The sequence below is a fragment of the Maylandia zebra genome, linkage group LG2 (assembly GCF_041146795.1).
Source record: "Maylandia zebra isolate NMK-2024a linkage group LG2, Mzebra_GT3a, whole genome shotgun sequence".
Classification (NCBI taxonomy): Eukaryota; Metazoa; Chordata; class Actinopteri; order Cichliformes; family Cichlidae; genus Maylandia; species Maylandia zebra.
Window position 1 is genome coordinate 41285914 of NC_135168.1, and position 27084 is coordinate 41312997.

The 27084-nt window shown below is 38.9% G+C and overlaps 1 protein-coding gene across 2 annotated transcripts in view; it reads right to left on the bottom strand.

The window, feature by feature from the left end:
* Window positions 1-875: 875 nt before the first annotated feature.
* The window catches only part of diaph1 (diaphanous related formin 1), a 50050-nt gene continuing 23841 nt past the window's right edge, over window positions 876-27084 (bottom strand). The window contains exons 3-19 of one of the 2 annotated variants that reach the window (XM_076874050.1): window positions 19767-19793; window positions 18658-18819; window positions 17989-18090; window positions 17130-17260; window positions 15732-15809; window positions 15583-15646; window positions 14699-14838; window positions 14287-14392; window positions 14013-14123; window positions 13652-13770; window positions 11846-11962; window positions 9699-9814; window positions 7852-7916; window positions 6034-6213; window positions 3420-3962; window positions 1941-2055; window positions 876-1784 (exon numbers count right to left, since the gene is read on the bottom strand). In XM_076874050.1, coding sequence (XP_076730165.1) covers window positions 1738-1784; window positions 1941-2055; window positions 3420-3962; window positions 6034-6213; window positions 7852-7916; window positions 9699-9814; window positions 11846-11962; window positions 13652-13770; window positions 14013-14123; window positions 14287-14392; window positions 14699-14838; window positions 15583-15646; window positions 15732-15809; window positions 17130-17260; window positions 17989-18090; window positions 18658-18819; window positions 19767-19793 — 2223 coding nt within the window. In that variant the 3' untranslated portion in view covers window positions 876-1737. The remainder of the gene's footprint in view (window positions 1785-1940; window positions 2056-3419; window positions 3963-6033; window positions 6214-7851; window positions 7917-9698; window positions 9815-11845; window positions 11963-13651; window positions 13771-14012; window positions 14124-14286; window positions 14393-14698; window positions 14839-15582; window positions 15647-15731; window positions 15810-17129; window positions 17261-17988; window positions 18091-18657; window positions 18820-19766; window positions 19794-27084) is intronic. The other variant, XM_076874054.1, reaches the window with a different exon arrangement.

Sequence of the window (27084 nt, forward strand, 5' to 3'; positions counted from 1 at the left end):
ACAAACAGGGAAAACATCAAAAGTTAAATTACATTTCCATATTTCTGTCCAGACAAAACAATTTATAGGTGAGCTAAATCTGTTCTCATGCGTTATGGATGTTAAAAAAAAAAAAAAAAAAAAAAAAAAAAAACCCTAGTTGCCATATTTTAAAGCATTAAATCTTAGGGTGAAGTCGTGTTGAGCTTAGGTGTATGATAGGATTTTGGGTAAGGTTAGACAAGTAGCACTAATGCTTAAGCATAGAGTAAATCTCCAGGAAATAAATGCTAGTTTGTGTAATGTCCTCTAAAGTCATGGATACACAACTGTGTTAAAGAGCACGAGTGTGTGAAAGTATTGAATTTTGTCCATGAGAGCTGTGTGCAGCCAGTGGGCGTGTGTCCCACCATCAGCTCTCTGCTCTCAACACCTCTGACCCTGCCCTGAGCACACTACCCGCCTCCCTGTGTTGTTTTTCCTGTGTGGGTGTCTGTGTGCTTGCAAAATCCAGCTGCTGGGCAGCTGATGGAGAAAAGGGTCAGAGAGGGTCAGCGGTGGCTCAGTGTAGTGTCAGTCAGTTTTTAGTGGCTAACGAGGAATGGGCGGCACAGGAGGAGGAAGGAGAGGCAGATGAGGAAGAGTGAATCTGCGGTCTCAGAGGTAAAGGGTAAGAAGGGTGAGGTCAAAAGGAATGTCGATCTTGAGGGGTGTATTTAAGCAAGCGAAAGAAGGACAAGGAGTGAAGATTATTTACATGACCACTAAGTTGGTTGTGTGATACTGATAGGCATGTGCTATATATGGAAAAGAAACAGCACAGAATAAATTGATTGAAAGGGCACACAAATTCCCAATTTATTGCCAATTAATGTTTTATTCACAACTATCAAAACACGCCCAGGAAATCAACAACTCCCCACCCCTCACCCACACAGGCAGACATACAGACAGGTGTGTGGCTATGTAAAGGCCACGGTGTCTTTATACACAGGACTCAGAAAAGGTTATTAGACATCATCCAGAACAGGCGGCTGTCTTGGCCAATAAGAAGAGGAGGCATGGGCGCATGGGCCAAAGTGAGTTGGGGAGGGGTCAAATTATGGAGTGACAGGCAGGCGTTAGAACTTGCCATACAGGTGACTGCAGATGGGACAGCTGCCAACGCTGACATTTAAGCCACATCATGAGCTAGCATCAGCCAAGCGTGCAAGGACGCTCCTGTTTATGTATATGATGTGAGCAAGCGCATGTGCGCGTGTGTGAGTATTTGACATGTGCTCAGACTGAATGTGAAGGTCAGATGGCCTTAAACACACAGCACATACTGTCTGGGAGTTCTGGGTGTCTTGGTTATGATTTGAATATGGAGGAGTTGGACCAGAAGGCTCTGTGACACTGGGACAAGGTGATAGGAGTGGACAGGTGTGTGTACACCCATGTGTCAGCGCTTTGTGCCAGGACAGCAGGTGGCAAGTCAAAGGACATCAGTGACCTTCTCCTTATTTCTCCCTTTGTTCATCTCCCTCTATGACTCCAAGTACCAATGCATCTCACCCAGTAGTGAGTCTCAACAAAACAAGTCACAGGCACGTTGGGGAGATGAACACATATACAGATAAACGTGTGATTGGTTTATTCATGAACTAATGTGAGATGCTGTTTTGACATGGCATTTATGAATATATTTGTGCAGTGTTTCCTCCAAGGAGAAAAAGAAAAGGTGAGAAGCACTGGACAAGATGTATGAAGAAAGGACTAAAAGAAAAGTGGAAGTGTGCATCTGTTATTCTTACCTTTGGTGGCTGATGGAAGCAGAGCAGGAAGATCAAAATAGACATGAAGCCCATTAGATAGGGGGCAGATGTGGGAGGGGAGAGAAGCAAAGTAAGGCATTGTTCATTATTATGAAACACAATATGATAAAAGTGAGCAGTTAAAAAGACAAGTCACACACTTACTTTTTGTCTGCGAAGAAAACGTTAAGGTAAGTTTGGCAAAGAGTTCGTTATTTTCAAATTGGTCTTCTTTCGCCTTGATCCAGAAGCTATTTTCTGAGAGGTCCTCAGGTCCGATCTAAAAGAGGAAGGGGTCATATTTAAGGTGTGAAAGACAGAGAGCTACTAAATGAGTAACAAATTAGTTGTGTTAGATAATGACAGAAATTGGTCATCTATGCACCTTGTGAACAATGAGCAGATAAAGAAGCTCATTAGAAGAAAAGGAAGCGGCAGTAGTGTGAAAACAGAGGGAGAAGGGGAGAAAGGAAGAAAGACAAAGGGCAAGTAAGTACTCATTTTCGTTAATCGTCCCACACTGTCTTGACAACAAAGCATCTATAGCTTCAGAGCCTTGTGCACCAAAAATGCAAAGACTTCTACTTTTTCCCTCCTCCATTTGGTGCTTTCTCACAATTAACTGTGCATACATTTTCTTCACTTTCTAAACGCTCTTATTAAAAAAGAAAGAGAAAAAGGGAAATGGAGAGCAAGTGAGAAAAAGTGGTAGTAAATTTACAGATATCAGGCCTTTCATTATGGACAAAGCCTCAAGGATGGGTATAGGACAGAAAAGACAGTAAGGAAGGGAAATGTGATATGGGGATGAGCTTAAGGAGCAAGAAAGAAAGCAAGAGAGCATGCAAAGAGGAGGATGAGACCAAGCCTGGAAAAAAAAAGTTAATTTAAATTACAAAAGAATACTGTCCTTTCTAGCAGCAATTTAATTATCTTTCAGTGGTGCAGTTAAAAGAAGAAGGCTTATTAAAAAGCAATTTCTGTGACATCCTCGTCAAACACTCTCACCAGAGAGAAAGCGAGGGAGAGAGAGCGAGGAAGAGAGAGAGAAGCTAAATGCTGATGAAGTCTGTTGAAGCCATTAAACAGTAGCTTTAGGCTAAAGAAAGACAGAGGGCCGTTTTGATGTTTTAACCATCACAGATGAGAGGGAGGAGAAGAACATGAGGCACATAGTCATGAGATACACGTATGTATGAAAGTCACTTTAGGTCAAGATCCCGCTGTTTAAGCTCCACTTTTCATTTTTTGCACGCTGTGACATACAAACTGAATTATTTAGATTCCCTGCCCATTTTTACTCAAGCAGTTTGTGTGATAATGAGGAGCTGAATAACAGCATGTTATGTTAGCTGACAAGCAACACATTTTGAAAATTGGCATGATTTTTGGCATCAAGACAGAAGATGATGATCAAAAGCAAAGACAACTTCTTCAATTGTGCTTCATTTTTTGGGCCATATTCAAACATATGTGGAAGGAATTACCCACGCTTTAACTTGTATTTTGAGTCATCTTGGTTCATTTACAATGAAAAAAAAGTGTGAAAAAGCACCTGCAATGCCTTTTACTCAAAATTTGCAGTATGACATAGGTGATGGAAAATTAAAAATTAAAAACAGAGTTAACTGCTGTAAGACTGACCTTACTCCAGTTGGCTCTCTTCAACTGAACCTCAGGCTTGTACTCCTTCTTAGGCTTGAGCCCAAATGGCAGTGCTGGTGGTGCAGGGGCACCCCAGCCCCCCATGGCAAATGGTGGAGGTGGAGGCATCCCTGGACCTGGGGGTGGAGGAGGAATACCAGGACCTCCAGGTGGTGGTGGTCCTGGCATGCCAGGGAGGGGTGGAGGTGGTGGTGGTCCTGGCATGCCAGGGAGGGGTGGAGGTGGTGGGGGTCCTGGCATGCCAGGGAGGGGTGGAGGTGGTGGGGGTCCTGGCATGCCAGGTAAAGGAGGTGGAGGTGGAGGAATACCAGCATGACCCGGTAAAGGAGGACCCTGCGGGGCTTGGGGAACAGGTACGTTTGCATGGCCTGGTAGAGGTGGTGGAGGTGGAGGTATACCTACATTTTGGCCTGGGAGTGGAGGAGGAGGTGGCGGAGGGGGAAATACAGGTGTTGGCACAGGAACGGTAACAGTGATCACCTTAGTTTTTGCCTCTTCCAAATCCTTAGACAGCTTTTCAATCTGAAGGGAAATAAGCAGATTTAACATAAATAATAATATAGGTTTTTACAACTATTTAATGCTGATATTACACTTTACCAGAGTAATGCCATTAACACATTATTTATTACTATTTCGAAAAATAAAACAAATCATTGAAATATTTGTTTGCTTGCCTAATGAATATTGTTTGTTATTGACTGGGTCCTAGTCTCCTGTCTGTTTACATAAGTAGGCCCGTTGCAGAATGTTACGAGTATCCCTGATGACAAGTTCCTGGAATTTACATTAATTTTAATATTGACCATTTTCAGATTTGCAAGTTTTTCTTCCAATATAAAGACATGAAAACTGAAGAAAGGAAACAAAAATAGGGAATTATGATCAGAGCCTGGGTCTGATAAAGTTTCATGAGAGATGGAGACAAATGAGGCACATTCAGAAAACCATGGCAGGAGGGAATCAAGTCCACAGAAGAATTCAGAAGAAAAACTTTTAAAAAGGAAGACAAACTTCTGAATTATAAGTCAGCTGAAATAAATTTTTCATTTCAACATTGAAATACTGACTACAGTATTTACATCAGTGAGATGACAATTCTTGAGAAAACTGCCCAAGTCATTAAAGTTGGCAGCTAATAAGAGCAGATAATGGTTCTGATGGAAATCTATGGATTTAGTATCGGGGAGTTTATTTCCTTTATAGGTTCTTAGGTGTATCAAGTGTACATAATGTGTATGGGTATGTGAAAGAATGTCTGTATGCAGTGTAACAAATTGTCCATGTCACTCCCTTGGACTTTGAAAGGAAGACGGTAACAGACAAAGAGGCTCTGAGGCAGGATTTCTTAGTGAGGCAGCAGATGAAAAATTGGGCACAGCATCACACGAAGGCACAGTGAGAGATCTCTACATGTGAAGAAATCTTCGATGGGCAGTACCTCAAACACAGACAAAGTGAGCCATCTTAGTATGAGAAGCTTGTTTGATGCCTGGCTCGTGATGCTGTTAATGCTTTGGACAACTGTGTATGTGTGTGTTTGTGTGTGCATGTTTGGGCTTTTGTGTAGTGAGATGATGACTCTGCTGGCACCAGCCACACTGGATGAAGCTCATTTTGGAAGTTGTGTTGGTCTCTAACCGACAGATAAACACAGGCGCGCACACACAAACACAGGAACATCATCATGTGGTTACGAGCACACATGCACAGAGGCAGACTGTTCTGGGTCACTTGGTGTGTTTGTTAGTTTGGGTGTCACTCTGAGGCAGCGTCCAGCTGGTGTGGCAGCAGGACACTGACAGCCAAACAATCCTCATCTTTGCCTCCCTACTGTATGTGTGTGTGTGTGTGTGTGTGTGTGTGTGTGTGTGTGTGTGTGTGTGTGTGTGTACACAGAAACAAACACACACACACACACACACACACACACACAGCATGTTTATCTTGGACTTAAAAATTCTGTTTTGCCCATCGCCATCATTTCCCTTTCTTCTGCTTTCTTTTTTAAAGTTACTCTTTATAGTCTCATTCTCCTACTTTCCATGTTTTTCATTGAAATTCCTAATCTGTAAAGGATTTGGCTTACTTTTACAATATACTTTTAGTTCTTTCCCCTTTTTTTATGCCAATTGGCAAAATAATTCAAGGCCAGGGGGCTTCTGTGTTTGTGTAGGTGTGCATAGATGTTACAAAACTTTGTGGTGCTTAGACTTACAATACTGTGTTTCTCCAAGCCTTGAATATTTTACTTCATGCAGCTTTAACAGTCATTTTGTGTGTATGGCCTTCCAGCACATTAAAGCGCACTGATTCGATTATCTGACTCAGTCTTTATTTATCCTGTCCTTAAGTTTTGTTTGCTTTTACAAACAAACTGGCAAGAAACAGTGATGCTAACATTATATGAGGTGCTTGTGCCAGTCAACCTGTCACAAAGAAGTTTGACACTGGGTTCTACATGACTTTACTCCACTTTGCAGTGCATCAATTTTACATATGTGAATGTGAGAGGAGTTAATGCACTAAAATCCAAACATCTTATGCTTAAAAATCACCTCTATACAGATTGTGTGTATAGGTTTGTGTGTACCTGTGTTTTCAAGTTGCCTAGCTGTTCCTGTAGTCCCTGGTTTTCCTTTTCTCGCTCCTGCTTAGATGTGGCAAGCTGTTCCTTCTCTTGGCTCAGGTCCTGCAACTTCTGTTCATAGTCGCTCTCCAATTTCTTCAGCTCCACCTGCAACTCGTGGCGTGCTGTCAATTCTGCATCCAGCTAATACATATGTAAAGGGTCATAGTTAGAAACAGATTCCGTCTTAGTTATCCTAAAAAGCGCTGGATAAATGGCTTTACAATTTTTATGTAGTGGTCAATTTCAAGGTTCTTTATCTTCACTTTTTTTTTCTCAATTTTCACTGAAGACAATTATTACAAAATTAATAGTTGCATACTTAAGCATAAACTCTAATGTGAATATTCTTTAGTATTCTCTGTTGTGCTTAACAGAAGAGAATACTTAACACTTATGTGGACCCACAAAAAGCATCCAACATAACAAGTTTTTATGCCCTGGATTTTGTGGCAAATGAAAAAGGCAGCAGTCTCCATATTTCAAAGACCTGTTGAAGACATTTCTTAGTCTAGAGCAGGGGTGTCAAACTCAAATACACAGTGGGCCAAAATTCAAAACTGGAACAAAGTCGCGGGCTAACGCTAATATTTATTGAAAAAAAAAAATCTTCCTCTAGATATAAGAATGAATCTTTTCTTATGGACTCAAACAAGTTTTGCTGAAAAACTGAATATGGAACAAGCAAAGCTTAATACTAAACAATATATATATTAACTGTATAATACCAGTAGACCAGCTCTAATAGTAATTTGGTATGGCTTCGCGGGCCAAATGTAATTAGGCTGCGGGCCAAATTTGGCCCGCGGGCCAGAGTTTGACACCTATGGTCTAGAGCCTTCAGTTTCATTGTATAATTTACACTGCAAATTAGTGTCAATTACTGAGTTAGGATGCTTGAGTGCATTTGTATGAACTCACTTATATTTCAAACCATTCACCTCCATGGGGGAGAACTAAAAACTACTTGCATTAAGAAAAAAAAAAATCTCCCATGTATAAATTTGCACAGATTTTACAGTCAGGACACTTGACAAACAAGATAAGAGTATTTAAAGAGATGAACACATGAACACACAGACACACATGGCTGTTTAATTTGCAGACAGCAGATCCGTTACTCCCGCTGTCATCCTTTTTCCTAATTCCTGCCAAAGAGACTGCCTGCAATTACCCCATCATGCACAACTAGAACTGTGGTGTGTGTGTGGTCGATGAAAATGAATCCAATGTTGTAGAAGTAATGGATGCTTTTGTGGATGTTGCACATTCAATTGATATGATCCCGTGTGAGACTGCACGTCTTTATGTGTGCATGAATGAAGGCTAGTTTGAGCTCTCTCTTTGCAATTATGCTGTCACTGAGACAGAAACATCAGGGTAGCAGCACACCACTATCAAGGCATTTACCCCTCTTGTGTGAATGCATGTGTGCTGTGTATGTTTTCTGCTTGCCTGTAAGAATACTTATCTGTCAGGTGGCTGTTAGACATATGTATGCTTATTTTCTTAGTCACTTTTTGCAGCCCCACCACCCACCTTTTTTTTTTTTTCTTTAAACATTTGTCAGCCCCTGTCAGACAAACAGTGCACAGAATTTCATTTCAATCCCATTGTGTTTGCATGTGTAAGGGGAAATGTTAACTTTGACAATGTGTGATTTTCTTTTCTGTCTAATATGACTGTAATCGCTTGCAGGCCTCTGGGTTGATGTGTTAGTGTGTATACACGTGTGTAAGGTATTCCCATCTATCTATGTGTATAAATCTCTTTTTATTTCACCTTCTTTTCCAGTTCAGAGGCTTTTGCTTCGCTGGTTTCCACCTTGGTCTTGTCCACCATATTGTCTGGGAACAAAAAAGATTAAGGACAGAGGATAGGGGAAGATAAGGAGGAAAAGAGGTGGTAGATAAGATAAGGGTCTTGACAGCACACCTGCATGTGTGTGACCGTGAAGACATTGTACCTTTCAGTCTGGCACATGCTGTGTGTTCACATGAATTTACAAACAGATGCGCGCGCGCACACACACACACACACACACACACACACACACACACACACACCATCTGTCTCCCCATTTTTTTCCCCTCGTATCACACTACTCAAAGTTAAGATCTGAGACGATTGTGGAGGCATCTCATTACAATCTGATGCTTTGTGTTGCATGCATGCTGCTTCTACCCAACATTAACTGCTAAGCCTTTAGTACATACACCTTTGTTTGACAAAAGGTCATAGCCCATCAATTTCTCTCTGCGAAACAACGCTTTGCTTAGAATTCTTACAGTTACCAAGACTGATAAAATAAAAGACAGATAATGTCTTACTTCCAGACCATTTTGCAGGGGACAGGGTGAGAAGGACAGACTGACCAACAGGGTACTTTTACAGAATAATTGCAGGGTTTACAGGTGGTTCAGTGCTGAAGGGCTTAACAAGCATGTGCAGTAAAAGAGCTAATTAACATGAAGATGAATGCCACAATGTCACAGGATCAAAGAAAGCTAATCATGATGCCCAGGAGGGAGAGGATCAAGCAGAGAGATAGAAAAGATAGAAGGCTGTGAAAAGCTAAAATAGAAATTGAAGAAATTATGTGAACTGAAACGTGAACCCTACAGACTGGAAATGTGAAGTGTGAATCTTCAGCTGCAATGAAAATTGGGCTGCAGAAAAAGCAGCTGAATCTTTGAAAGATACTGCATATCTATATAAGCTAGCAAGCAAGGCAGGCAAAATGAAACGATTTTCGCAGTTGAAAGAACCTCACAATAATATACTCACCCACATAAAAATTACAGTGTGCATTTGTGTACGAGTTTATTGTGCAATGGATTTTTGTGTGTGGGGGGTGGGGGGGTGAGTGTGTAATGGTGGCTAGGCTAAATGGGACAAACTTCGAATAGAGAGCACTAAGGGAGACAGAATGTAGGAAAACAAACTGTGCTGAATTTCAGAGTTCAAAGAAAAACACTAAATAATGCATGCAGGGCAGAATTGGGCTGCTTTCCACCAATAATAACTCTGGCAGCCTTAAAGGAGGCCAGCCAGCCTGTGTGTGTCTCAGGACACATTTAGAAGCAGTGCAATTAGAGCCTCCTGCGGTGAGCAAAGGAAACCTGCCATAAAGAGCACTGAACTCCTGAGACATGGCCCACACCTTTATTTTGTTGTGGTTTAGGTTACTAAAGTCATTGTTTACAACCACCTCTCAAGTCAGCAAATCCAAGTGCACACATACTAGTGCTCACCACTTAACTTTCCAAAAGAACTAAACTGAAATTCATACCCATTTCAAACACCAATTTACTTTTTACTGCATTTTAATGTTTTTTGTTAAATGTATGGTATTAATACATTTAACACCACACCTATCAAACCTAAAAGTTACCATGTAAGCAAATTCAAACTTTAGAACAACTGAGTGAAAAAAGTCACTTGAAAAATTGTGCTAAAACCTCTAACACAATTTACCCCAAACTAATGCACACTCACTCTTTGGCGCCACCCTGTGGTGTTTCTGAGACTTGTGCTAAATGAATGGTTGAAGTATACTGCCATTGATACCAACACAGCAACTGTGGCACTGGGGGCATGAACATGTATGTTTCTGTTTAACAACCCACCTATCAAGCCTTCGATGTTGAAGCTGAGGTTACGGCACTTGAAGTCAGGGTCTGTTCCATTCCTGTGCAGTACGATCTGAGAGATACACTCATCTATCAACTTGTAGTATTGAGGCCTGCGGGAAACAGGGAGAGATGGGTTTACAGACAAATGGATTTGGGGGGGGGGGGGGGGAGAGAGAAATAAAGAGCCATATGAGGATAACATTTGATGAGAGGACAGGGAAAAAACAAAACACATATTTCATAAGTTTCAACAAATGTATGTGGTTAACGATACCAGTCTCAAACCAACTGCTCTATAAGAAATCTGGCACATATTTGTTTTAGGACTGGACTGACAAAGAACAAATAAGTTCATCTGTGCAGACAAATGTGTGCACACACATCCTTTGTCACTTTGTCTTAGCAACTGAGATTGGCTGTCTGTGTGAGGATGACAGTTTGAGTTTCTTGTCACAAAGATTGATTGTGTTCAAATGTTTTCGTAAGAGTGTGCTGGTTTATGCCCAGCACCCCATGTCTGATGAAGCCAACTTCACAAAGACACTCAATTTTGGAGGTGTCTTATCCCCTGACCCCATTAGATGCTGCCAGAGTCAAAACTCAATACTTTATTTATTCTGTCTCCTTCCCTCACTGGTCTCTCTCTTAGTCACTCTGCCTTTGTCTAACACTTATTCCACTCCTTTTCTTAAAAAATTTTTCTTAAAGCTCAGATTTATCCGTGGAGCAAGAGAGACATCTAGTGTCATTTCTTAAAAGCGTTTAAGCAAAAAGAAATAAATTTGTATTTGGATAAATCTGAATTCTGTCATTCTTCATGAGGTCAAATTTATTACATTTAGACATTGGGTTTAATCCGACAAGGCAGTTTTGGTTGTTCCAAACCTATATTTGGGTAAATCACAATCAAATGAGCATAAACTAATAATAAATATTAAGCCCTACAGTCTGCATACACAGTATTCTCAGTACTATGAGTGTAATTAGCTACATTTGAAACTGCCCATTTTAAATTCTTGGTGGTTTGTCAAAGCAGCAGGTTCTCTATGCAGCCTTTTACCTCAATTCTCAATTTCTTCTTGATTATCGTCTGAACCTCCACCTTCCTCCTCTTTTCGTCTCTATAATTACCAAGTTGTATTTTCAGGCACTCTACAGCTCTCCCTCCCACCCTCACTTCCTGTCTCTCTGCGGAGTCCATTAGAGACCACCTCTATTGTGTTTCTCTAGATCACCTGGACGGAAAAAGCTGAATAGGAAAGAAACGTAGGATGGAAGAGATGGTGGGGGAGCTGAAAAGACTCCAGCTGGGACTATTTGTTTGGACCGGCCTACCTTTTCCATCTTTGCAACGTATCCCCCAAACTGTGTTAAAAATAAACTACAATTTCCTGCCTATCTGATAGCATCAAGGAAAACACAAGACAAACACCACCACCTCAACTCAAATAGGTACATCTCTGCACATTTGTTCCAAGTGTTAAGATGGACATACACAATGTAGCACAACTCCTGACTTGTCTTTAACAATATTCTACTCCAGTCTTGTCATTTAATTATTCAGTTTCTTTAGCTAAAACTCCAAGAGCTTTGGAAAACACACAGAGGCATTAGCATATTTCTTGTGATAAGAGTTGATGGTGCTTATTTCTATTAAAATGAAATTGGACTTCCTCTTTGCATTTGTATTAATTTTCATGTTTTAGAAGAGGGGTCTAGAAAACAAACATGAAACGGAGGAAGGTGCAGAAGGGAGGAAGACGTTCGTGAAAGGAGAGAAAAGCAGAAATGAAAGCTCCTCTCGCTCTTTGTTTTCCTGGCATTTTGGAAGCTTTGTTTCTCTTGCTCGCAGCTTTTCACTGTCCACCTGGGAAAACTGATTTATTAACTTTGAGACGTGTTATATAGCTTCCTATATGTTGGGTAAAAAGTCCATGGACTTTGTTGGGAGTGAAAATAAACTAAGAAATTCAATTTCTCAGTCATTCTTGGGGGGGGGCTTGTTTTATATTTCATTAAACATAATGCCAAGTTATTTTCATAACAAAAGAACATCAATAGGCAAGTGCCAGAAAACAACAGCATAATTTGTGCAAATTTGGGCAAGAGAATGTGTGAGTGTATATATGAGTGTGTGCTACCTGGCCAAGTAATCATTACGGATCAGTAGTAGATGCTGCATCAGTGACAGGAAGTGGCCCTCGGCCTTGGAGTCCTTCACAGTGTTGACCAAGATTTCAAATATGTCCCTCACATCATTGAAGCAAAAGCGTTAAGGCCCAACAGACACGATCAATAGAAGAATTTAACACAAATATGAGAGTCACATACACAACATCTAAAGAGATGACAGTCAACAACTGTGCACTGTTCTGCACCAACATCAGCTGCATTTTTTTTTTCCCCACCAGGCTATTGAGGCAAAACATTCAGGCGCACAGAAATGTCCTTGAAAGAAAAGCACATTTGTTATTTTAATTAAAAACAAATTGATCAGAAATGCTGTAAATAACAATGAATAATGAAACGAATCATTAATCACTTATCATTTTAAATGGAATATCTACATCTGCGTACAGAGCACTATTTTCAGCTGTATTCCAAAAGCACATTGTGTTACTAATCATTTTTGGCCTTTTTGAGACTATAATCAAACCTACAAAGGCTGTCGCTGCAGACACTCAATTAGACATTTTTTGATTCTTTAATCAGCACAACAGTTTTCAGCTGCACCAACATAATTGCAAATGGGTTTTTTTTCTTATGGACAATTAGAAGCAATTTTCTAATAAACCTGCATTAGGGAACACAATGTGCCATTGGAATACAGCAGTTAAGGATGCTGAAAATGGGTCTCTGTACACCTACGTAGCCATTCCATTAAAATTCATACGCGATTCATTTAATGATTCCATTAACTGTCAGTACCAACATTTCTGATCAATTTAATGTTATTTAAGATATTTTCCCCCCTTCAAAAACAGAAACTGACATTTCTAAAGCACCCTAATCTTAATAACACTAGTGTATAGGATAGGATTCAATTTTAACACCCATTTAAGTTCTGACTTATTTGTTCACGTTTTCAAATGTCTGTACTGTAATATTCCTGTGTTTAATTCATACACTTAGCCCAGCACACTTCCTTCATTAGAACATTCTGTATGCACTGCGATGGTAACCCCTGGGAGACATCTGGTGTTGAAATTCAGAACGGCATGTCAAGAGCAGCAGGGAGAAGTACAGTGTACTTTGTAAAGTGTGAGGTTGAATTCTTTTCAAACTATCCACCCTGGACGCTACCCTCCTTAGAAAGGAAAAGAGGAAGCACTGTGAGAGGTAGATGATAAACATCCTGTGTTTTTAGAATGTGGTTCATTCAGATTATACCAAAATTGAAAAAAATAAAATGCAGATTTTCAAGCACTAAATCCTTAGGTCTAATGTTCCCACATGGTTAATGTTACTGCTCATGCATTAACAATCAAGTTCAGATACATTAATAGAAATGAATAGGTAATCAACTTCTTGTTGTGGTGTACCTTTCAGGCAGCCAACTAAGTGCCTAGTCATTTATAAAGAAAGAGTAGCAACAGAGCAAGGTTGGTAGGATGGCAGGATTGCCTTTTTTCCCCTTAAAATTAGATGTGCCTACAAACTGCCCTAGTGAGGACAAATAGAGGAATTTCTTGAATAAAGAAAAGCATAAAATACAATTTAAAAAAAATGTAAAAATACAATTGCTTACACATATACTGGTGGACTGGATGTAATTAAGAAAATGAAAGCAGGTGAAGGTTTTCACTTTCCAATGAAACTAATAAAACACTAAACTTGAAAATTACAAGGAGACCCAGATTTTATCATGCTGATCCTCTTTGTTTTGAAGGACAAAAAGCAAACATGACAGCTGCACAAAGGAACAATTTTGCCCATTGGAAGGATATTCCATTTCCATTCGGATGTCATCCAGACGTGCTTTGAGGTCCTCAGAATCATCTTCAGCCTGCTCATCAAACACTGTGAGTTGCACCTTCAGCTCTTCATTTTCTATCTTTCGCACCTCCTGCGGGGAAAGGAATAGGATGCAGGCGGAGAGATGAAAAATCATGATGGAGAATAGCAGGAGGAAAGTGACAGTCAAACATTTTTAGTTTGAATGCTTGTAGGAAAAGTTTTTACAGCATGTGTGTGTTAGCCCATCAGGGAGACAGAGGCATCAATATAGGGAGACACAAACATTAAAGCTGTGAAAATGTATGTTATTGCAAAGTCACCGTTGAAAGAAATCAAGTGGGTTTTCTGTACCTTCAGCTGATCTCTAAGACCCAGTCTTAGCAGTTCAGAGCGAATATGGATTCTGAAGTCCAGTTCTTCTGCACGGCTGATCAAGGCGTTTATTAACTGCATGCAGCCACTCTGCCAAAAACACATCACAAGTCAGTTTTATAGAGTATTTATACAGCATAACCCGCTTAAAAGTGCTGTCGATCAAAGACACCCGGGCTGGGTCATTTGCCAAACAAAAGCCCATGTGAGAACCTATAAGTGGTGAAATATGGGTACGCATTTGAATATGTACCTTAAGTGCAATGCTGGAGCTCCTCATTCCAGTAAGAAGTGGCTGAAACCTTTCAGTGTCCTGTTTCTCTGCCTCCTCTGTAATGGCCTCTAAAACACGCTCGTGACTGCAAAACAAACCAAAAAAAACAAACAATGATATACGTTATCATTATAAAGCTTCACTACATGGTACATTTTAAATCAATACATGAATACAACATTTATCCTTAAAAGAAAAGAATGGGGACTGAGAATGTCATTTCATTGAAACAGATGAAGAGAAATATGATGATAAGCAAGTACTGATGTCAGCAGAGCAGTTCATCACTGTCAGTTGGTCTAATACAAGTCTAATATCCAAACTAGAACAGTCCATTATCTTTGTGCATTCCACTTTTTTGAAACAGCATCTACATTTCACTAATACTTACAGGTTTTCAGGACGCTCCAAAATGGAGATGGCAGAAAGAAGCTTGACAGCGTCCACCATCATATGAGGCACTTTTGGGTTGATGGCTCTGGTTAGCAGAGGAATTCCCTCAGGTGACTCCAACATGGATTTCAGACCATGCTAAGCAGAAAAGGAAAGAGAGAAAGTAGACTGAGGTAAAGACTTCCATTTTTCAGATTATAGTCTTCATATCAGAATTTAGTCCAGATGAAATGTACTCGACTGCAACAACTATGGAAATTGTATACCAACGTCTTGCTTTGACAAAAGGGGTGGAACAATTTGACAAAAGCTGGCACTTTGAAAGCCATGCAAAAATAATACAAGTTACTGAATTGCTATCCATCTGGATATTATTACTACAGGCTGTTATTAGGGACAGCAACCACACAGGCAATGACATTTATTATGTCGGTACCCTTTAATACATTCAAATATTATTTTAGACCAATAATGTCATATTTATAACTAAATTATGCTTTGTTCTATTATTGAGTAATCTTCAATAAACCTTCATCGATCCTCAGCCAGACAACGCAAATTAGTTTGACCAAATTAAGCCAAATTTTAAAAATATATATATCCATTCGACATGTTATGTTTTCTCCAGAATTGGTTTTGACTTTACCTTTGTATTATTAGCAGGTGGATAAATATAAAATATATTCCAGAATCTGGAGAAGTTTCTATAAAATTTCTTTTTTCCTAGGATTACATACATTAGTAAACAACCTTCACTGTATTGAATTTAGAGTGCCCTCTGCTACAATGACAAAAGAAAATGGGCCATTAATTATTCTATAGTTATATTAATTCTGATATGAAACAAAGGATTAGGGATTTAGATGTAAGAAGTTTTCCTACCTTGTTGTTCATAAAGGCTTTAAGACAACGAATTATCTCATGTTGGCATTTCGTTCCAATTGGCCTGGTTGGTGAAAGACCAGAAAGACATTTCAAACACACTGCTAGAATATACAGTTGTTGTTGTTTTTTTGGTTTAAGTAACTTACGTGCATTCCTCTTCCTGGAGTTTTCTCAGCAGATTCAGAAGCAGAGCCAACCCTTCATCTCCAAAGTTCTGTACCCAACTGAAAGTGAAAGATATTTTCCCATACATTAAGAAAAATTGTCTGTCACAGCATGCATGAATTCATGGTTAGAACAAATCCAGAGGGTAAATCTATGTGCATAGTGAATATGAGCTTTTCCCCCTAAAAAGCACAGTACACTGTCCAGTACACTTTAAATCCTAGCCGACAGCATATATTGATAGCATATATTACAAAAGGCATGGGGTTTCATTTCTAAAACTTTATAGGTGCTTCAGTAAGAGAGAGAGAGCGCGCACGCGCGTGCGTGTGTGTATATAGAAGCTCCCCAGCAAAAAACACTGCTGTTTGAATGGATTTCTGGAGCAGCCAGTCTTGGATGAATTGGTAGTTGTTTGTAACCTAAACTATAGATGATTTTTCTCAATGGTGAATGAGTTTCAATCGAATGTAAAGATCCTTTAAAACCCCTTGCTAACCCACAGGCATCAATAAACCCAGTGCAAAGTCTCAGATGTAATTTGAGTAGATTTATGTGAAAATTAATATGAGTTTGAGTGTGATATTGATACTTTACACCAAATCCCCAAATTGCCAAGTATAAACTCTATAGAGATGCTACAAAATGTTTCTTAAGTAACAATTTGATTCAATGGCCATGGAAAAAGGAGCTGGCCATAGCTAAGAGTTAACTAAAGGTTGACATTTAGATTCAGGTGAAATTGTGCGTCAGTACAAAGACTAAAGATTTGACAATGCAAGGTAAAAAAAAAAAAAATTTAATTAACCCAAGTATTTGCTTTCCCACAGCTGGGTGGCTTCCAAAATAGCAAGAGATAGATAGACTGGGAAATTGAAATGCACACAAATGTTTTAGATAACAGAAAATTGCTTGTGAGGTGAAGAAATAATGTTTATGCTTGCACAGCGAGTGAAAAAATGCTCTTCTGGATGTAGGCATACATGTTTGCTTGTCAATAACACAGAATAAGACTTCTTAAGGATAACTCCAGAAGATTTACTGCAAGATTTAAACCTTAGTGAGCTTCAAATTCTAAAAGCTAAAGTTGGAGTTCACAAAAACATGAAAAAGTGTAGCGTTACAAAACAAAGTTTTATGGACTACTAAAGCAAAAATCAACCAAGCATCAACTACCTTGCAAGCATGGTGGTAATTTTGTTATCGCTTGAGTACGCATAGCTGACAGTGGTGCTGACACAACCCACAAAGTTCTTATTATATCACTGTAAACTTACACTGATTCTATACTGAGCCTTGCTATATTATTGTAGTTAGTATAATTTATTTTAACCTGAAGCACAGAGCAACAGAAATGTGTGTGTGTGCGTGCATATTACCTAACAGGGTTGTTATTGAGTGAAACTCTTAGAGATTCAAGACAGCTCAGCAGCTGTGAATCTCGATAGTCTGCCTTTAACTCCTGGATGTACATCATGGCCGACTTGGAACTCTCCTTCTGGCTCTGACCCTAATCGACAAACACAAACAAACACAGCAGGCACGTAAACACAAAATCACTTGGTGTTCTGCATTTACATATTTCTTGTTACATGATATAATTGCTATTATTTCTACATGAAAGCACAACAGTAGAGCATCAAGGGCAAAAGTCAAGAGTAATTTGAAATTTTGATATGTGGGATTAAAGGGTACTGTGTGTAGGGTTTTTCTCCTAATAGGCTTATTTTACAGTTAAATGAACTGTATTAGCAGCCATCTGTGTATGATTATGTAGGGCCTTTGAGCACTTTGAGTTTGTGAACCCTTTGGAATTGCCAGGATTTAAAAGGAAGAAAAGACTATTAAATCATTTCTAAAGGTCTGGGTTTTCATAAATCCACTACATACTTCCAGATACATTTTCTGGAAGTTGTTTACTCTTGTTGTAAATGTGACACAGCAGCTAAAGGTCAATGGAGGTTCACTCATTTTTTCAGAGTTTGAGTTTGTTTAAACAACAACAGCAACATAACTATAACCATCCATCAATTTAATGTATGTAAACAGTAAATACATATTAGATTAGTTATTAATTTACTATTTATTAATGACTAATGTCCAAAATGCTTTGGAAAATGTATTCATTCTAGCCGAAGAGAAAAAAAAAAAAAAATAAGGACTTGCTTTAAACCGCCAGCACATTCGCTCTAGCACCCTGTACTTGCTATATTTTTTTAAGATATTTGAGGTACTGACAGCTTTAGATGTGTGGAGGTACTGGGAGACCATCTCTCGTTTGATCAAAATGTCTTTCTGTCTCAGAGGCTGCTGCTTTTCCTCATTGAGGTTCATATCCACCTAGAGTAAAAGACAGGAGTAAAGAAAAATAATCAAATGGAACAGAAATAAACATTGAGAGATTTAGCATAAAAATCAATTTGTGTACTCAAGCAATAAAAAAATAAAATGCAGAAATATAATCCATATATTTGATTAATTACATTAGGGGAAATAACCATCTATTCAGAGTCAGCTGTAAGACAGAATTTCTTACTTGTTAAAAGAATTACTGGATGTAACTATTTAAAAACTTTTTCCTTTCAGGATTTCAATCGGTGCCATTTGCTTGTCCCAGGAGATCAGTTATTTGTTTTTTTACATGTCTGTCAAATCCTACTTGCAGCAAGACAGAATAAACTTTTATGCAACTTCACAGTTCTTCTGACATTACAGCAAAGGAAATTTAAGGCTTAAGGGTAACTCCACATTAAGGGTGTTTAAACTGTGAGAAATTCAGTACTTTTGATTGGAATATGCCAAGTTTCTGTAGCTGCACAGGCAAGGTAACGAATATTATATGACACCTCAAAAGCCAAATCATTTATACACAAAAGTGTGTATAGACTCTTTTACTGTCTTTCTCACCAGCATCTGTTCAAACAGTTCCAGGACATATTCATCAGAATGATCATTCATCATGCCACTCTGAGCACTGATCTCATAGCTGGCAGCTGAAGAGTGTCGGTGACCTGGCGGTGGTCCAGGCTTCTCCTTCTCCTTTTTCCTCATGCTGGTGAAACGCTCCAACTGGATTAGCAAACAACATAACAGAGGAACATGACAGAGAGAAAAGTGGTAAGAGAAGAAAACTACAGAGAGTAACCACTGTTCTTATGTTAATGTTAGATATCAAACCATATGTAGTGTTAAAAACTCAAGGGACATTTCTCCCTAACTTTGATATTACATTGCCCCTTTCAGACATGTACCATTTTCCAAAGACGAGGCAGTAATTTTACTTTGTCTCAATCTAAACACAACCTTGACACTGTGCAATATCAGCCAGCCGCACAAGATGCAAAAATAAAGTAAAAATACTAAAATGAATTGTGAATGCAAGGGACACATAACTTGAAGGCAATCTTACTTAGCCTTAATGTTAACTTTAACTCACATCACCAACTATCTTACGTATTCCATGTCTGAAAAGGGAAATTCTTTACAAGAGCAGAAACCTTTTTAAAACTTGAGCTCAAAAGTGGTTTTGCCGCACAAAGTATGCTGTAAACAGAGCATACTCAAATTTTCCAGGAGTCTGGTATATCTCACTTTCTGGCTTTAATGACTTTGAGTGGTAAACATTCAGTATTAGCACAGAGTGTTATTTAATACATGAAAAAAAAAAAAAAAAAAAAAAAAAAAAAGCAAAGACCATGAGCTTCATCATGCATGTCAGCTTGGCACATAATACAGTGACCCTACATAGTGACTCAAAGAAAAATCTGGCATCCTAGCTGCGGGCACATGAAGGCATCACTAGTTTATGTGCCAAGCATTTCATGTTGTCAATGCGCATCTTGAGAAAATGCACATTTAACTTCAGTATAGCACAGGACAAGACACAGATACCAAACAAGTGTGTTATGGTGGGTTAGGCTTGTGACAGACAGTGAGGTGACATTAAATGCATAACAGTTTTATCTGACACACAAGTCAAGCACACGTTTGACAGTGACAAGCTGTAATAAACCTACCTCATCAGGAATCAGCCGTTTGAGTGTCTGTAGAAGAATGAATGAGGGGGAGAAAAATGGCAAAAAAGGGGGGAAGAAAAACCAACCAGATGGCAGGTAAAAGAAATGAAAAAGAGGAGGGAGGGAAAAAAAAAATAAAGAACCCATTAGATAGAAATCAATGATGGGAAGAAGCAGCTCCAGGAAATCATCTACAGAATTCACAAGCAATTAAGAAAAACCCAGGAAAAAAAAAAAGAAAAAAAAAAAGAAAGAAAATCTTAATCATTAGCTCTTTTCGCATCTACTCAAAGACCAATGCATCTAAATTAAAGACAGTCTAAGCTAAGGTAAGGAGGACATTTAGAAACATGCAGGTGATAGGCAGTCAATCATCAACAAAGGTGAAGCGTGTGTGTGTGTGTGTGTGTGCGTGCGTGCGTGCGTGCGTGCGTGCGCGCAGTCGATGAAGCCATACATAGGAAAAAGTAGCACATTTGTATTTTAGAAAGAAAGGGAAAAGTATCATCATGTCTCTGCCACTAGAGGTCAGGCTATACCCATTAATGTTTCTGTAGGAAATCAAAATAAGTGGACTATATAGCCCTGACAAGAGCTATGTATGAGTAAAACTGAATTGACATCAGTAAAATAAATCAAATATCAAACACTAAAAAGGCATAAAGAAGATTAATACTGATGACATTCTGGAAAGCATCAAAGTAACACAATTTCAATATTCAGCTCTTAATATCAAATTTCTGATTTAATATGTTGTTGTTTTTTTGTTCTTTTACAAATTACAAAAAGCATTATGGACTTCCAATTGTTATGTTGCTAACCTACAACACATAAACGCTTACTTATGCCCGACTGATCCTACTTATCATTCAGTTTTGTTCTGAGCTAAAGGAGTCACAATGACCAACACAGAAAAGCTTAACCTTTATGAATTCGTTTAAGACGCACAAACAAAGAGCAAAGCAGGACAAATAAGAAGGCACATTGATTATGGGGAAGACAGTTAAGAAAAAAATGCTTCCGTTTTCACAGCTGCCATTAAATAACAGACCCTCAGCTCACGCACACAGGCACACACCATGAAGATGCCATAAAAGAAAGCTCGTACACATACAAACAAATGTTGTGGTGCTACAGTATTCCGCCCACAAAACGGAAATTTACAGCTGACAGGAGGCACAGTGGATTCTGGGTAATTGCATGGGAAACTGAACAGTAGTCAGGAAGAAAGCAACAGAGATACATGTGGGAGGGAGACACAAAAACCAAGCTTCAATTTGACAAACTGTAAGGTCCGCTTTACAAACCACATGTACAGTTAGGAAAATATGCAATGACAGACACAACAAACTACATTTTTTTGAGACAGAAGAGTCATGAAGAGGTGGGCTGGACCAAAATAAACAAAAGCATCACTAAGTTGGAAACACTAAACTGTTTAATGAATGAGTAACAGTAACATCACACACTACGTCACAGCAATAGGACGCCTTTTAATAAGCAAGGCAAGTGTTAAGTGACAAAGACATACTACGAGTAATAGTGGATCTGAGTCATGACGTATTATAGAGCAAACGATTCAATTATTTACACAGCCCCACTAGTGCCTCACTAATCCTTAACATAACACCAAATTAATCAACAGAAAAGGCAATTCAATTAAAGAAAAACACATAATCACTAAGACAGTAACACTGACTGAAGTGTTTGCTGATGATGAACAAAATTTTAAATAAACAACCCAAATGACGGAAATATTAATATACCAACTTTGTGCTATTTTATTGCATTGTTACTGTAATACCTGTGGGTTTACCCTGCTGCCCAGACAAAACAACCAAAGCAAGGCATCTGGTTGGAAACTGTGACAGACATTTTCTACAAATTTGCAACATACAAAAAAATTATTAGATTATCAAGAATTAACAGAAAAATTTGTAATGAGAACTCCCTCTCACAGGGCACTAAAGTTTTTTTCCTCTAATGTCAATCAAAAAGCAAACTCAATGAAACTGCTTAATTATAATTTAAAGACCTCCCCTAAGCACAGGCTGCTAGTTAAATGAGCTGATTCATCTTACCATCCTACAGTGAGCATATTAGATGAAGTAGTACATTTTGGGTTTCCTCTTTTTGTAGTCTGGGTAAAGCATTAAGCTGCAAACACATCCCTAAGCAAGTTTTTGTAAACTGTCATAATATGGACACATGCTTTGGAAAAAAAATATGAAAGAAAGCATGGCATTTAAGTCCTTTTGTTCAAGACACTTTATTCAACCCATCCTGTGAGTTATGTTTAATCAACAGTGATGACAGTTGCCAGCGAACTACCGTGTGCAATTCCCCCAGTGTTGTTAACTCCCATCAAAAATCTGCAGCAAAAACAGCAAATTTTCTCAAATTCAGCTGATTAAATGGCGACTAGTGTGATCATAAATAACTATAAATTATATGGAGTAGGCTGAAAGAGGGAAAAACTTGAAAAACTTAGTGTATGGGTGTCTACATTTCTGATTACATGCGCAATCAAAAATGAAAACTCAACAGTTATAAGTGAGGAGAGATTTACAAACGCAAGACGTCAAGAGTGCTGCACTGATTGCTGATTTGCAATTTTAAGTCCAGAACAGACACTCTGTGATCCCTCAATGAAATGCCCTTTACAAAATGCCAACACAACTGCTTACAGTATATACATAGTAAAGGGCGCATATTATAGAGTCCTAAAGGCAGTGGCAAAAATAAAGGCATACAGCTTTTTCTGCGTGTCTGTCTCAGAGACCAGGCAACTGGAGAGAATCAAATCAGCAGATGCATTTTGCTTATGAAAGCAAAATAATGAGCCAGTCACACACTGTTGCCATTTCTGTGTATGTGTGTACCTGCCCATGCACATTTAAGGAGACACTGAGAGAGGTGAGAAAGATTATGTAGATCAGATGAAGAACAAAAACCAAGCAAATGCAGAATGAAGGAAAGCAGACTAGACACTTTTACTGATAAGTGAACAGTAGTGTCAGATGGCCACTCTGAATTAAGACAGTAGGTTAACTGAAAGATCAAGATGATATGGAAAAAAGTTGATTTTTTTGATAGGTTTTGCTAATGTGATATGGGCATGAGAATACCCTGTGTTGTACTCGTGTCACTGGAAAAAAAAAAAAAAAAAATACAGTAATCTTAACCTTAAGATTACTGTATACAGGCTATAGCTCAGGTGGCAGAGCAGGTCAGCCACAAATCAGAAGGTCGGTGGTTCGATCCCAGGCTACCTCCTGGCTGCATGCCAAGTATCCTTGGGCAAGATACTAACCCCATGTTTGCCTACTGGTGGTGGTCAGAGGGCCCGGTGGCGCCAGTGTTCGGCAGCCTCGCCTCTGTCAGTGCGCCCCAGGGCAGCTGTGGCTACAATGTAGCTTGCCATTGCCAGTGTGTGAATGGGTGAATGACTGAATGTAGTGTAAAGCGCTTTGGGGTCCTTAGCGACTGAGTAAAGCGCTATACAAATTCAGGCCATTTACCATTTATCAAGTTATTTTAGGGTCTTGGACTTGCCCTCTTTCAAGTCTCTCAAAGGAAGTTCTTTGAGTGTGAGCTTTGACAGGTCCGTTCAAGAACAGATACTTGTCCTGAAGCAAAACCAATTTTCTCATAGCTAGGTACTTTGAATCAGTTGCACTCAAAGGTGAATGCCATTCAGGTCATTATGAAGATTTGTATCAAAACTTTACTGGGCTTAATCAATTATCAATTCTGAACATAGGCATGTATATGAGAAGGATGCAACAACCATGCCGTCACATACTGGTTTCTAAAGTCCCATCCTGAAGCTACAAGATTTTTGCTGCAGCCATGTCAATTGCAAAAAAAATGTTTTTGAAAATGAATGTGACATGGAGGGGTCAGTCTGACTGTGAAACCACATGCTCATTGGCTCAGTGACTGAGGCCATAAGCTCAGCATGTTGTTTACAGAGTTCAAGACATTTTCCATAGTCTTGATAACCAAGTGGCAATTGAAAGACCAGCAGTACCTTCAATCTGACCATCTGACAAGTTCTACTCTAAGATGAAACTGTGTCATGCTCATGTTGTACTTTACATACAATTTACCTATTAAACATCATTCCACTTTTACTCAGGAATGGCATCCATCTAGTAGCACACAAAGTGTGCAAAAATGCAGGGTATGAATTCTCTGTGTATATGTGAATTGTGTAAGTTAGTTTCATTTAAATAAATCAGTTGAACAGCAAGTTATTTTTAATTCAACATCTACGCATGTAGGCGTGATGCCAGCATGGATCAAACTGAACTCAGGCAAACTGATTAGAATCTGTGAGGCACGTTACATTTTCTTATCAAACTAGAATTATAGCCACTAGTTGGTGCAGTATTCTGGAAGCGTTGAAGCACTGGGGGGGAAGGCTTTTGCAATTAAATATGTTTAAATCAATAGCCTAAGGATCTTAAACAGAAACTTAAGCTGGATTTACATAATTTTTGTTTTGTCAGCATGATTTACTTATCAGCGGTCACCAGCTACGGATCACTGTCAAGCCCTGCCTGTTAGTGGATCACATTTTGATTTTTCTGATTGTGTCTCAGGCTTGTCTTTGAGTTTATGTAGTCCAACTAAATAGCTTTGCATAAAACATCTTGCCCTGTGCAAAAACGAAATCAGGACAGGCCAGGTACTTATCATGTTCCTGTATCTATATTCAATCTAACAAAAAGGCAAAAAATAAATATACTTAAGTAACTGTGGGGAAAGAACTGCAAAATAACATAAATACACCAAATAAATCACAAAAACATAATTCTACCAAAATATAACATACATGGTCACCACCGGTTTATTGCCGTCTGCCTTTTGAATGCACAATGCACTCACTAACACCACAGCAATCATTTTTGTCTCATGGCTCTATAGAAAGAGAAAAAGGAAATAGTCTGCATGTTAAGATGGATACAGCGGACTCGTGTGTGTGTGTGTGTGTGTGTGTGTGTGGGGGGGGGGGGGGGGGGGGGGGTGTTAAGTTGGGGTTTTTTTATCCATTCTAAATTGCAAAAGCAAATAGGAGCCCCCAAATATAATATTTTTACTAAACCTGTGAAGTAGGGCTGAACGATATATCGCATTTGCGATAATATCGCGACATGATCAAGTGCAATTTTCTAACCGCAAAGGCTGCGATTATACTGCGATTATAAGGCTGTCCAAATTACTACCATATCCCAGAATTCATAGCACGGCCCAGCCAAACTCCAGTTTCCAGCAATGGCGGCCGCTACTAAGTTTTAAAATTACTCATACTAATCTTTCTGGGTCACAAAATAAACTTTTAACATATTTTCAGGCGAGAAAGTAGTTGTGTAAACATCAAATATCTGCTCGGTTTATCAAGATATCCCATATTTGCAAAAGTGCTTCGACGTTTTCAGAGGCGTCTGCTACCCACCAGCTCGACAGCTAGCCGGGAGCTCGAGGGTTACTGATGCGGCCGAGAACGGCACAACTCCCGGCACATCATTTTCAGATCACCGCGGAGTTTCGCTGCTCGGGTTAAACGTAATATATAAGTCACTTAGACAACCTAAAAATGTTATTGTTGGGCTTTTTTCAGTGTTTTGTTTGTTCGTGAGTAAATCGGTTTGGCTGAGATTAAAGTTATTAGATTAGATAAAATAAAACTTTATTAATCCCCTGGGTGGGTTCCTCCTTGGTTTTCACACAGCTGACTAAACGTCAAACAGAAAACTTATTAAACAGAAGTATGAGACAGTCGAGAATTTACACCAGTGTCTGGTTATATTTTAGATAGCAAGAAGCAGACGGCCGAGTTTATTAAACTCCACCGAGACAGCGGTGACGCTAATCAGAACTAGCCTTCTGATTAGCTAATCAGAAGGCTAGACCGTCCAATTTCACACCTTTAAACTTTAAAGGCGTGTTTGTGTGTGTGTTTATACAATTGCTATTATGTTTGCACTTTATGTGTAATGTTACTGACTGCAGAGATCAGTAAGATGTGTGTATTTTTTATTTATTAGTTTTATTTATTTAATATTATTTTTTAATTGAATGACTGTAGTAGTTCACAGATGTCGAAAAACTGAGTGTGGTAAAGCCACTGATTTTTTTTATGTATATTTCTGCAATCTGCACATTGTACTGACTTTCATTTTAATGTTTACACCAGGGTTCCTTGTCAGCACTTTATGCTCAGATGTTTGTAAGCTAAAAATAAACTATTGTGTATGTTCAAATATACTGTTGTGATTGAAGAAGTTAAATAAAAATGTCAGTCATCAATTCATGCATCACCTCATGTCATCATAACAGAGGTCTGTCTTCCAGGAAAGAACAGTTTAAAATTAATGTAATATAGTATTGGCCATACTATATGATGTATTGCTTGTCTTTGTTTAATAATACAGAAGACAAAGACCTTAAAAAATAATCGCATATCGCATCGCAATCGCAATATTGGGGCAAAAAAAATCGCAATTAGATTATTTTCCATAATCGTTCAGCCCTACTGTGAAGTTAAGTGTCTACAGCACCTTGTCAAATTGGATGTCAGCATTTTTAATGCTCCTAGTTGCCTCACTGACCAACAGACTCAAGATGCATTTAAGTGCACTGATGGGCTATGCGCAGAAGACAATGATTCTATGTCAGTCCAAGTGGGGCATGTTTACTGCATGACTGCTCCTCATCCCTGCCCCACTGTGTTAATGGAGACACAAAACCCAACCACCCCAACCCACTTTCCACCAAGCAAGTAACAAGAATGTAAGTATTATTCAACATAGTTTTAATAAATGTTTAAAAACAGCCAGGACAATTCCATCTACTTAATTAGATACAGTTAACACTGCAACACAGAAAATAGCCTGTGAGATGGGGCTGTTAACGAGACATGCATTTGCCAAACCAACAATTATCTCAGTCCTTGCTTCAACGGCAATTACTCTGACATAAACACCAGACAAAATTTTAAAAATTTTAACCAACTTTTAAATATGAATAGGTTTTTTGTTGTTTTTGTTGCAGTATTCCTTGGTTCTAACCATTTACCTCTAATAAATTTTAATACACAGGGTTGTATCTTTGCCATTTTTTTCCCCCTATCAAAGTTATTTCTGTTGTATTTGTATTAGCGTCAAAGGCCTGATGGTCACAAAATGCCTTGCAGTAAGAAAATTAAACATATGGACTTGACCTTCAGGCCCTTATACAGTGAAACAGCATCAGATGGTTGAAGAGGAACCCACTCAACCAACAGTTTTCCAGCAGACAACTGCAACATTCC